At 41.6% G+C, this 13,412-nt stretch overlaps 1 protein-coding gene across 3 annotated transcripts in view; it reads right to left on the bottom strand.

Moving 5' to 3' along the window:
• CHL1 (cell adhesion molecule L1 like) overlaps positions 1-13,412 on the bottom strand; it is a 449,119-nt gene that overhangs the window by 182,113 nt on the left and 253,594 nt on the right. For all 3 annotated transcript variants that reach the window (XM_086939199.1, XM_086939197.1, XM_086939198.1), the window contains exon 3: positions 2,979-3,087. In XM_086939199.1, coding sequence (XP_086795325.1) covers positions 2,979-3,087 — 109 coding nt within the window. The remainder of the gene's footprint in view (positions 1-2,978; positions 3,088-13,412) is intronic.

The raw sequence follows: 13,412 nt of genomic DNA, 5'->3' as shown, positions 1-13,412 counted from the left end.
ACACCATTAAGCACTTAAATGTTAACACCTCTTTATATGCTGGCTCTGAGCAATTCAGTGAGGTCTTCCTGCTTTTATATATCCAAAAGTGTATTCTCTTGTCTCATTCATGCCTCAACTACAACAGATTTGAAGCTTCCTTTTAGGCTGCCTAATGCATTTCTTAAACCTGCTACAGTACATTCAGAATGTGGAAGCCAGAATCTCCATGCATGGCTCCTTATTGTGGCTGAGGGCCATTTAAGATGTTATTGCTGACCCACTGTGGTATATTTGAAATGCACCTTCCGGTCCAGTGGAAAAAATACTAATATCTATTCTCTAGTTAACACTTCACCTTCCGGTGACCTCAGTCCTTTGTCTATAACCTGCACTCAGTGCCTGAGACCAGGGTACGCTCATTCTCGGATCTGGATCTCACTATCTGGAATTTACTGCTTTTTGCCTTTTGGAAAAGTCAGAAACCTTTCACCGTACATATGTGGGTATTTTCTAAATATCTTTGGCGATAAAATTATCATGATAGACTTACAACCTTAGTGTTAGAGCTTTAGAAAAAACTTCCAACATAACTTTGAGTCGAGTGAATGCGAAGGAAGTGTTGTGGTGCCGCAGCCAGGGTGACTCCATACCACAGGGTTCACTGTTCAAACCCTGGTGGCAGGTTAGCCCAGCACCATCTGACTCTGGGCAATAGCTTGCTTAATCTTCCCAATGGCCCCCAGCGCGGGACACCTCTCCGGAGGTAGCTTTACGCTTTACAAAAGCTGGCATTTACATTTACCATTGCTCAGGAACAGCACAACTTTCATTTCTTACAGCACAGTCACCATATTATTAATTTTGGACCTTTTCTTTCATCAACAAGCAGTATTATATTTATGTATTTGATTACATTTGGCTTGGATGACGGAACATGAGGCATACATGTTTCTGAATAAACAAATGAAACATTGAATACATCTTTAACATTGGCTGTATCATTCTCAATGGTAGGTACTGCTGCCTGCCTCAACATGTAAGTATCAAGCCTATTCAATCTGGCCAGCCTTTCACTGTCTATATTCAAAGGACTGGCATTCCACCAACCGTCCAGGCACCTGAGATCCGCCTCCCTCTTTTTCAATGGCACCCCCCCCCTCCCGATCCGCCGAGCCAACAGCAGAGGACGCTCCCTCTCTCACCGGGCAGCCAAAGCCTGGAATTACCTTCCCTTGCACCTTAGGACCGCCTCATGGCTCAGGAAATTCAGGAAAGGACTCAAGACCTGGCAGTTCGAAAGAACATCCACCAAAAAGCAGCTAACATCTCCAGCGCCATGACACCCTCATGGGTAAATTGCCTCGCTTCATAAACCCTAATTGATTGATTGATTCGTATGTGCAATGCTTCAAGGTAACCTTATGAGAGATTTTAAGGAGCCTTAAGTCCTTGACTATTCATTTTGAGACTTTACTGATCCCAAACCTAGGTAGTTGCATTCCAAGTAATTTTTAATTTAGAAATGTTTTCTTGTAACCTATGGTAATTTTTCTTCTCTAGTCCCAGTGATTTCATTTCACCTGGCTTAATCTGCAATGATTCCACTTTGGGTGCTACAGGAGATTATTAGCGCTCTTGAAGAAATACACTATAATATCTAGATTTGCAGTATCATAAATCCGGGTGCTTACAATGCAATAGGTGAAGAAAACAACCCACTTCCCTCCGCGTAATCCAAAGATTAAGCACAATTGAATTAAACACAAATTTTGTAGCACTCCGCTTATCACAACAAAATAGTCTCTTTTGTTAGTCCTTCAAAACATGAAACAATCCAAAGGCTCTTGAAAGTTTCTTCTTTTTTATTTTGTTTTCCAACTCCAATCCCATGCCAACGCGTTTCGCCGAGGTTACTGATAACCTATCGGCTTCATCAGGGCTCAACTTTGTTTCGCTTTTAAACCTCATATCCTGGAAGCCTAATCCTCTCCAGTATTCTTACTTTGATTAGGAGGTCACACAGTTTCAGTCAATTTAGTCCATAATCCTGTGTATATCAGGCAGGGCGTGTAATACGGGGCCACAACTTAGGTTTCAGATATCCAAATCTCGTGTCAGACTTATGCGCGATCCATCTTCGCTTTGCCGCTTTCACAAATAATCCTCGTGGTTCGCCACCGCCCGTTTACCATGTAATTCTCCCTTTCGCGTTTCGTGTGTCTCCCGAGTACAGGCAATTTCATTGTTTCATGTTTTGAAGGACTAAAAAAAGAGACTATTTTGTTGTGATAAGCGGAGTGCTACAAAATTTGTGTTTAATCTGCAATGATATAAAAGGAAGTGGCATTGCACAACCTGTGACCCACATGATGGGCAACTGCCTTTTTATAAATAATGTTCACTGAAAAAAAATCAGGCTACAGCATGTTAATAAAAAAGGGGATTGTTACAAGGCTCAAACAACCAGCTCCTAATAATAGCAAAGCGTAAAGTCACCCTTACTTTCAACAATCAGTAGTCAAGACTGATTCAGTCAGAAAGTTTGTTGACAGTTCACAATGTTTTCAAGAAGCAACTTGTCCCAGATCACACTTTCATTACATTACCATCAACTGTTGGGTTGGCTTCCAGGGTCTCAGAGATTTCATTATGTTCCTTTTCCTTGAATTGGATGTTATTTACAGGTCATCTCTTTCATGCATTATTATCTGCACTTCCTCAAACTATGAACTTGCCAACACATAAACCTTCAGTGAACCATGCTGTTTTTGAGCTTCCGCCAACTTGCATTCCTCATTCTTGGAGAATGTGTAGCAATTATGCACGGTCTTGTCAGTCCCATTCCATGCTCCAATGCCTGCATTGGTTTATATGTCCACTAACAGACCAGCCTATATGTAACACTCCTGTTTCAGTTAAAGAATGCGTATTGTAAAATATTACAAATCAGAAGTAAACACAAAAATGACTTCTTATATTGATTTATTGACCCTTACTTGGGAGGAGGATTTCCGTTTGCTTCACATTTAAATGTGAAATCTTCATCCAAAGGAAAAGCCACCTGGGATCCTTTCGACCAGTCCGTGATTGTAGGAAGCTGTTCAACTGGAAAAGAACAATACATTTGTTTAGGTTGTGACAGACCTTTAAATGGGGTAGTAACAATACAGCAAGCAGTATGTTATTTATAAAAAAGTATATTACCATTTTGTTGTTGTATATAAAACAAAATATATAGAGCAGTGAAAACAAGATGCCAGTGCAATCCTATCCTCATTTTTTTTTACATCAGCAGACCGGATAGACCGGATGGAGGGGGAGAGGGGGAGCAAGAATATAAAAGGGTCCATGTCATCTGGGGGAGGTTGGGCTGAGTGGAGGGGGGGTATTATTGTCCAATCCGTTTGTCTCAGCTCCACATCCGGGGCCGATATCTGGGATGTCAGGGAGTCCTCTGCTTCCTGCCCATAGTACATCCTCCAGCTGACCCATATCTTAGTAAATTTCCGTGGACAGCCCCTGGCAGTGTACACTACTTGTTCAGCCTCCATACACATGGCCATCCCAAATATCCAATGGGGTTTTGAGGGTAGTGTCCATATCACCCAGACTCCTGCAATATCTCTTTTGCAATGGCAAGGCCCAAAGAACAGAACCAGCTTCATGAGCAGTAGATCTACATCGCCTGGGGCCCCCAGAATTACAAACGGAGATATAAGTGGGATCTCCTCCCCATTACGTTGCCCAAAAAAAAAATGTCCAATCAGGGGCTAAACAGCGGAGACAGTCTAGTGTGGGGTTCATTTCCATTATGAAATCTACCTCTGAAGGATTTTTTACTGAATTTGGTGGAACTGCACCCTGATGGCCACCACACAAAGATATTTCAAGGTTGGTTCCCAATCCACATCCCCCTTGTCCCCAAAAGCACATTCCCATTGTCTACGGAGGTTCGTAAAGTTGTCAGGTATATTATTTAGGTTACCTTGTAGGTGGTAGAGACAACTCCCCTAACAAGTGGGCCACTAAATAATGCTTCTCCAAAGAGGCTGCATCTGCGAGGTTTGTTCAGTCCCCCCTTTCCACCATCAAATCATGTTTGAGCTGTGCATACATATAAAACTGCATGCCTGCTAACTCATAGTGCTCCTGTAGTTGCTCAAAGGGCTTCACCGACCCACATTCAATCACATCTCCAAGAGTGGGAATGCCGTACAAGTCACAAAGGAAAAAACCCTGCAATTTCTTAACTTTTTGCGCAGTTCACCACCTTCCCAGAGAACCATAGTCTTGTCCACCCTTCCCTACCCGCCCAGATACTGCCTGACTCTGTCTCATGCCAGGGCCCACACTCCAGCTCTACCAGATCACCATAAAAATTGCTCCTCCATAGAGCATCTCTCAAGATAGATCCCAGAATCGTCATCAGGGGCATGTACCCAGTCATTGATAGTTTGGATCTGGGAGGCCCAATAGTACACACGGAAGTGAGGAAGTGCATTCCCACCAGCATAGGCTGAGAAGCAGAGTTCCCCACTTCATCCATCCCATAATAGTCGCAGGATTTTCCTATCCAGTCAGACGAAATAATATTCTGGTATTGGGATGGAGGCATCCTGCATGCTGTATAGCAGGTTGGGAAGGGTTATCATCTTGAGATTAGCTGCCTTTCTCCAGATCGTCAGGGGGAGTTTCACCCATCCTGCCACAACTCGAAATTCCGCCCCAGGAACCCTTTAGGGCTCATTGTGACCTGTATACCCAAATACTTAAAACCCTATGTTATTTTGATTTTGTCCAGAATAGTTATCTCCCGATCCCAGTTGGAAAATTTGCAAAGCACTGATCTGCCCCAGTTCAGCCTGTAACCAGAACATTCCCCAAATTACTTTACCCTCTCTTTCAGGGGGGCCAGGGTTGTGGCACATCTGAGACATACAAGAAGACATCTTCCGCATATCGGTCTTCTCAGCATCTGTGGACATGATTGCCAGTCTATGGGGGTAGCCATTACTGCATATAGCCAGACATGTAGGCATCGAAGGTTCTGTTTCGTTGGTCGACCAAGCATAAAGCCCATATGGTCTTTGTAAATCAAAGTAGTCGTCACCCCATTGAGTCTGCATGTTGAAATGGTAGCCAGCAATTTAGTTTCCACGTTCAATAGACTTTCTATGCAGGTAGGCCTAGATACGGCCACACTGGAGATGATCCATATATAGAATGGCCAAATAGGGGGCAAAAATTGCCCCCATAGAAGTACCCTTGATCTGGCCGTAGTATTGGCCATCAAAAAGAAAAAAGTTTTTGGTTAAAGAAATTTCAAGTAATTGCAAAATAAATCAAAAGAGTGGGAACCTGATGAGGCCGAGGGCGTCTGTCAAGGACTTCTTGGATGACCAACATGGAATCATTCTGTGGAATGTTGGTATATAATGACTCCACATCCAGAGTGCAAAGCACTTCGGATATGGGGTCATATGGAAATTCCTCGATAATATTTATCATGTGCATGCTATCACGAATGTAACACTCAGTGACAGGCACAAATTCCTTAATGAAGTAGTTGTTACTTCATTAAGGAAATCCTAATTTATGTATTCTGTTTTTTCCCCCTTTTTCCTTGCTTTTTGTATCAATATATGTTGCGGCAATTGGTGCCCATAGTACGGGCTAAAAGTTAATCTTGACTTTTTAAAAAAGAAGGCATGCTTGTTTGTCCTGAAGATGAACCTTGAATAAGCTATAGGTTTGAAACGTCTTCGACCTTGTCACATGCATATGAATTGTGCTATTGAACGCTAGCAATAATGTGTTAACTGTATTGTCTGACTGTGGATTGCAATACACAGACTGTTTGAATTGCCTCTAAATGCTTGTTTGTCCCTTTCTTAAGTGTGTTAGTTGGACATCGGCTGATGTCCTGCTTGTATCACACTATAATTCTTTGTATATTTTACTCATCAGAAATTAAAACTGTCCGGCTGGACAATGAATATGGTTGCTATTTAGTCCATATTTATTTCTCGGAAATTGCTTTTGTCTGGGGACCATTGTCCTGTGTAAAGATATAATTCCCTAAGGTCCTTAGCATATTGCTTCCTTGGGTTCCCTTGTGTAACAAAATAATATTTCTTGTTTAGAACATACTCCATTCTTTTGGCAAGAGTAATCGTAATACCAAGAAGAACCCTCCATTTTAAAGAAAACAGTGAGATGGGCATGGTACCCCAGACTGGGTATCCTTTCCGATAATCAATATCTCTATATAACTGTATCTGCTTCCTAACGAAACAGAAGACCTCAGCGATTACACAGTGCTGGCCCTTCAGCTAGATGGGAAGTAAAAATGACAACAAACAAATCTAAAATATGTTTCATGGACTCAGAAGAGCTGGTAAATAAGACAAAAGATCACATGTATTACATCATTACTTTTTGAGTGGAGACGAAATTAGAGCCCTCCTTTAGACTTGACGAAAAATGACAAGAGTTTTGTGGAGTTGAAAAATGTAATTTGACACACAACCTGTAAAAACGGAACCATGAACAAACTGAGTATCTGAAGATAGGAAACCATAATTAAGTAGGCGTTTTTATGTGCACATTCCTGTGTGCAATGGGGAAGCATTGAGGGTAATGTCTGTTTCAGAGTAATAATGGAGCAAATTAAAATGTGCTGGAAGCTTGAAGAATGATATTCTACAGTGACATATCGCTCTGCAGTATTTGTCTAATAGGTTCATTAGCAAGAATAATTCTAAGGAGCAAAAGGACTTAAATTCCCTCTGATTAAAAAGGCATAGACTATTAGGTGAGATGATAGGGCATATTCACTAATAGTTCTTTCTTGCGTCTCACATCCTGTCTTTGTCTCAAGGATTGAGAGTAGATTGGTCAAGAGCAGAAGCCACTATAAATAGAACTTTCTGTGCACAGTTCAGACACTTAACCCCTTCCATGGTCATGACGAGCCCAGCTCGTCATGAGGCACAGTGGAGATGTGCTCATAACGAGCTGGGCTCGTCATAACTGCCTCGGCGCTCCCAAGCGTGATTGATTCCCTGCTTGTGCAGGAGAATTAATCAGTGGGCGGGGCTGTGATGAGCCCAGCATGTCATGAGCACAACTCTACTGTGACTCATGACGAGCTAGGCTCGTCACAAGCACCGCTGTGCCGCGCCCCCCCTTCTCCCCCGCGCAGTGGGGGAATTACCCCCGGGGCGGAGGGGTTAAAAAAAAGTGCCAACTTTGGGGCCCTACTCCCCTGCGCCAATGATTTCGAAAAGCAAGCCGATCAGGAAAGTCAGAGCAATAAATAAAGATGCCTATACATTTTTTGTTTATCTTGTCACATTTCCCAGTGCTTCAAAGGCAGAGGACAAATATCAGACTTTGTCTGCTGACAAATTACTGCTTACTCTTTTAACGTGTGGATTGGTATTTACTTTCTCTAACTGCAAAGTGAATTATGTGACAATACTGCTGGAGTACAGTGAGTGAGAAAGAAAAAGGCTGTCGGTTGTCTGTTTTTTTGCAACACACAACAAAATGTAAATGCCTATAAATTACCTTTGCATGCATTCAGCAGCTGGGAAAGCAAGAATGAAGCACGTTTTTTCGTAATTCTGAAGTGTGCTGGAAACAGAGATTTTAATAGGAGCAAAACAAATCAAGACACTTTACTTGGTGATGCACAAATGATAAATATTCACAGAAACCTGATTTGCATATATTATTATTTGTGCTCAAAATAGTTATATCAATAACACTGTATGTCTGTGCAAATTTAGTGGCCATTTCAATGAAAAATGTGCTGTCTGTAAATTATAATGCACTGACACATGATGCTTCAGTTATATTTAAAAATCGTCCTGCCTCATGTCCATTAAAGGTAGGTGGGACACGAAAGTTGGTTCTAAAAATTGGGTCATGTTTGTAAAATGTTTGGGAAGCCCTGACCTAAACCATCAGCAGTGCATATCTAACCATGCCCGAACCTCTTTTATTGTTCAAAATTATGTCAATTCTTTGCTGAAACTTTTATCAACCTATCTCTGACAGTGGATGATGAAATATGATGAAACTGTTGACAATGATCCCTTCAGAAAAATATTTGCTATTGAGCAAAGTAAAAAAATTATTCTGAACACAAAGATTGACAACTGTTTGCATTTTGGATCAAATCACTATAATCAAGAAGAAATATCTATTGAAAGTGAAGGTGGCTGCTTGATACAGTGCTTTCTAAGCAGCCTATATTTTCAAATATGCGGACTACACCAAAAAACCTTGATTTGGAAGACACTTGAGTGTTTTATTCTTGTCTTATCAAGTTTAAATGATCCAGGTAGATTGCCAACTATTGAATAAGCTGTGGGCTACTGAAAGCTGTTTTAATAGTAAAAAGTTGTTGCTCTTCTACAGGATTTTCAGCTGATAGTCAACATAGTGACTTGACAGAGGAAACCACAAAATGCATTTCCTTAGTTGCCTGCTGCTTTCCCTTAAGCAGCAAAGATAGCTGAGTTCTGAATTTCAAGTCAAATTGTTGAACCAAATGTCACTTCCTTATTTGTATAAAAAAAAGTAAAGAGTGAATGCACATTTGGAGCTCTGTTACTTTACCTGAAGGTGTTGCAGGGATTCTGTTTGGAAACAGAACTATGCCTGGGATCACAGAACGTCAGTATGTAGAGACTGAATCGCTGTACCATATCAGCATATCAGTACCTGTGGCTCCACATCAGCTCATAGTGCCTTAACACCCTCCTAACCTTCCCAGAGTAATAGGTAAGTTGGCCCTTCAGAACGCAACACTCCTATCCCCTCAGGGAACCATGGGAATGGATCATCACCTTTTGTTCTCTCACTCATGCATGTCCATAATGAACAAAAGAAAGACACAAGGAAAGCTTAGACTTTTTATTGAAACTATTGTGCTCCATCATGTAGCAACTGTGCAGCAATTAGAAAATATATGCAATTGAGCAAAGTATTTAGCATTACTAATAAACTGTATTCAATAAAAAGCCCTATCATGGCGAATTATATCTTTGCCTAAGCCTAACCTCACTATGTGAGCACAGTGATACATCAGACATCTCTAGAATTAGAACCGGGCCTCATACATGGCATTCACCATTAGCTGGTCTGCATCTCATACTGCGGTGAGATGGCACATTTGTTCTAGGATGTTTCCTCTGCTAAAAATTATTCTCTCTGTTTTCAACATGACAAGCCTTGGCCTATATGATAAGAAATGCCCTGGTAGAAAACAACAGGTGTCAAATTGGGCTCCCTCCATTCCATCTCCAGGGAGCTCACCAAGGGAGTGCCACAAGGCTCATGTCTAAGCCCTACACTGTTTAATGTGTATGTGGCCCCCTTGGCTGACATTTTGAGAGAATACGGGTTCACCCCGGTGTCCCATGCTGACGACACCCAGCTTCTGTTCCCTTTCCAGTCCCTCACTCCAGCAACAATAAAATCTTTTGCGGATGGTATGAGGGCGGTCTCAAACTGGATGGCTACAAATTGCCTCCAATGCAATGTAGGCAAAACAGAGGTGATGTTATTTGAAGAGGCTCCGCTTTTGTGGTCCCCAGAATGGTGGCCTCTAGATCTTGGGCCAGTGCCGAGTCCAAGACAGACTGTAAAAAATCTTGGTGTGCATCTTGATCAGGCACTGGTGCTTAAAGAGCATGCTAATCAAGTCGCCGGCTTGTGTTTCCATACCATCGGAATCTTGTGACGCGTTTTCCCATTTTTGCCTGATTATCATCGAAAGACTTTGGTCCAGACCCTGGTGGTCAGTAGACTGGACTACTGCAATGGCCTGCTCATCTCGGCCAATGAGGAACAACTAAATTGTTTGCAAGTGGTCCAGAATACCGCAGCAAGATTGGTGCTTAACGTTTTGCCCAGGACTCCTTCCCGCCCGCTTCTGGACAGTCTTCACTGGTTGCTTGTTCGGCAGCGGGTTAAATACAAAATCTGCTGTACCATACATAAATGTCTTTTTGGGTCAGGCCCAAAGTACTTAACGGACAAGGTCATCCCCTATAGTCCTGGACGCTCCTTGCGTTCAAGCAATCAGCAATTGCTTCTGGTCCCCAGGATTAGAAGGGTAAGACAGGGAGGGCACGCCCTTTCCTACAAAGGTCCCATTCTCTGGAATTCACTTCCACTTGCCCTAAAGATTAACTCCAATTTCCAATCCTTTAGGAAGTTCCTTAAAACCCACCTTTACTTAACCTCCTAACCTGCTGGCAATTAAATTATTCAGCTATCAGTGTAACATCTGTATCATAAGCGCAAGCGCGGAGATACCCCTTCGGGGGTTGAATCCTGCGCTATACAAGAAAATAAATAAAGAAATAAATAAACAGCTGGGTCTCTCTGTTGTGTCTATGTTTTAGAAAGTGCTAGTGACTGACCAAAGAAAAAAACAGGCTCAATGTTGTTCGACCTTGTACAAAATGTTCACACTGAATACCAGGAAGAGCTGAATAATAAAATATGTGCAGACTATTTCTGAAATAATAGCGTAGCATCAAAACAAAAATTTTACTTTTTAACATGTACAAAGCAAAAGCGGCCTACAACCTACAGTTAGGCTAACATATGGGAAAAACCCAGTGAGCCCCACAAGGAACTCATGACAACCCCCACCCTCTCCCACTCAGGACAGAAACATAACGACTAACAGAAAAATAAAAAGTTAAGCAGCCACACAAGCTAAGCAAGTCCATGGGTTTGCTAAAAAGCATGTTATAGATTTTTTTTTTTTATCATAATAAAAAAAAATACCATGTCAATTTTGAAAAGGTAGGCAAATCAAGGTGTTTCGAAGGTATCCATGATGTATTTCGCAAGTTCAAAAGCCAATGAATCCAGAATGGATTCTGTCTCTGTAGAGGATGATTGTTCAACAGCCCAGTTCACAATCTCCAGAGAACAGCCATGATCCTTGGCATCAGCTGATGCTGAGAATGTAGTCAGGTAACCCACATTCACATTATTGAAGCCTGTAATTAATGACCATTTGCTGAAGCACTCATCTCCACTGTAATGAGTGGTTCTTAGCTCGCATTCTGAAGAAGCCCTAGGCCCAAGGGACAACTTTGATAATGGATTGCTAATGGAATCATCAACAGGTCTATGTCCATGGGAGACAGTGTCTGCATAGCCAGGCAAATATTTAGTGCCCATATGAAAGTGCCCCAGAGGCAGTGAAACACAGGTTGTATGCAGGTAAACCAGGTAAGTCCGAATGACAATGACCAATCAAGGTCAAGTTCCTGAAGCAAGAGGATTCCCAAAAATCGAAGCATGCGCTCCTGGCACAGCTGGAGCTGCCGTAGTTCCAGTGGGCTTGCAAACGGAACATCCATTGCGGAGGAGCAAAATAATACCATAATGCCTCAAATGAGGAATAATAGTAGTGGGATGCCCCCCAACACAATAGAAAAAAGATTTTCTGGAAAGAACTGAGTAAGCCAGAACTGATAACTTTAAAGAAGTGAGCAAGGCCAGCAGTAGTTGATGCATTTAAAACACAATGAACTAAATCACCTAAATGTAATGGCAGGTTGGTGTCCAACAAGGACTGCATTTCACTGGATGCCCTTGCAACTTATAATTCAAACGTTTCTTGAGCAGATGTTAGTGCTATCCATGCCCCAGTCAGTGGGAAGGAAAAAGAAGCTGTTACAGCAGGTCACTATCTGAGAAACTAATATAATGTAAGGGATCCCATATTTCATTCCACAACGGTCCTTTTCGCTTAACATTAATTAACTTCCATTTGAAAGTACCGTGGTTGGTGGGAGTATTGCAGGGGCTGGTATTTTATTTGTTAACATTTGTAATGCGCACAGCTACCCAACAAAGGGTTTCCCGGCGCGGCAGATCCCAATAGCAATGCGGTATTCCATTTAGATAGCAGGACACATTTTCTACTGATGCATTACATGCACATGAATGGTAACATGTTTGCATATCCAACAGAAGAGTTACATTCCTTTCCCGTAAGGAAGTCCACGTTATTTGAATGTTCACAATGATACAAAAATGGGAGTGACCATAATTTGTGAATTAAGCTGCCTCCTAGGGTTTACATATACTAACAGTGGAATGTTTCATGCAAGCTGTGAACTGGAAAGTTGAAATCAGTAAATATATTACTTTGTTTAGTAACTAGACAGCTGAAGATGTTTCTACAATAGTGAATGGGAGCTCTTCTAACTTCTCTAGATGTGACATTGTGTATGTGGCATTTTTCTGAGCCTTGAGTCATTGTTTGCGAGTGAGATTGAAAGGCAGGAATACCTGGTTGGAATTAACACCTTAGCTGCGGCGCAAATATCCCTCCCCAGTGCTGCGCTGTCCATTGGAACTAGTGCTGAATGGACGTCCAATGGTCGTGCGCAGCACTGGGGAGGTAGCGCTTGTGACGACCGTTGGCCGTCGGCAGCGCTTAAGAGGTTAAGATAATGCCATGGAACTCTAACATTTTTAAGAGTTAGGAGTATCCAGCTAACTGCATGATAGATCTAAGCTGTCTTTACCTATGATACAATGTAGACCTGTCACTTTGCATGGCATCAATTATAGACAACACAATGTTATTCAAATTGTAAATGCGAGAGCATATTAATTCTATTATCAACAACAGCAAGCACTTTATCCAAATGATCTTGATCAATTTGTCTTAAATGTGTAGAAGCTTCCATTTGTGACAATTTTCAAATTTCATTATAAGGGACATAAATAAATCTTTTTTAATGTGGAGACTTAGGGCCTTATAGAAAGACAAATAAGTCAATGCCTTTGGACAGGAGAGAAAGATTCTGTTTTATTGTAGACAGTGTGGAATGTTTCAGCCATTGTTGACACAATTTTCCAACTGAGTAGGTGGTCACAATACCTGAATGTAATGAATGGGAATAAGGGGGTCAGGGCTGCTTGCCTTAAACCCCGAAGTAGAATTCAAGAAACAAGCATAACAACTATTTGTGTCTATTGACAGGAGAGCAACAAAGTTTCAAGAAATCTACCAAGAGCAGAGGGCTACTCCCCAAACATTGCTATTCGTTAAATTATTGGCACATGCACGTTATGGCTACAGATGGGTTTTTCTGAGGGATCATTTACTATTGGTTACTAATTACTACATCTGCAGTTGACTGCACTGCGGGGAAATTATTCAACCAGAGGGGCTGTTTTTACTTGATGTTCATTTAAATATCAGCACACTTGCACTTTTGAGTCAAACTGATGGATGATGATTGTTTTTAGTCTGTTAGTCTCTTATGAATTTGTTGCAACGGTTTTTAGGATGATTGTACATATATGATGTACTTTTATGGTATTCTTTAAAAAAAAGAAGCAGAATAAATCTTTTTACTACAAATACATTTGTGCCT

This window comes from Lissotriton vulgaris, chromosome 9 (assembly GCF_964263255.1).
Source record: "Lissotriton vulgaris chromosome 9, aLisVul1.2, whole genome shotgun sequence".
NCBI classification, from domain to species: Eukaryota; Metazoa; Chordata; class Amphibia; order Caudata; family Salamandridae; genus Lissotriton; species Lissotriton vulgaris.
The sequence above is the reverse complement of the archived record's forward strand: the minus strand, read 5'-3'. Positions and strand labels throughout refer to the sequence as shown.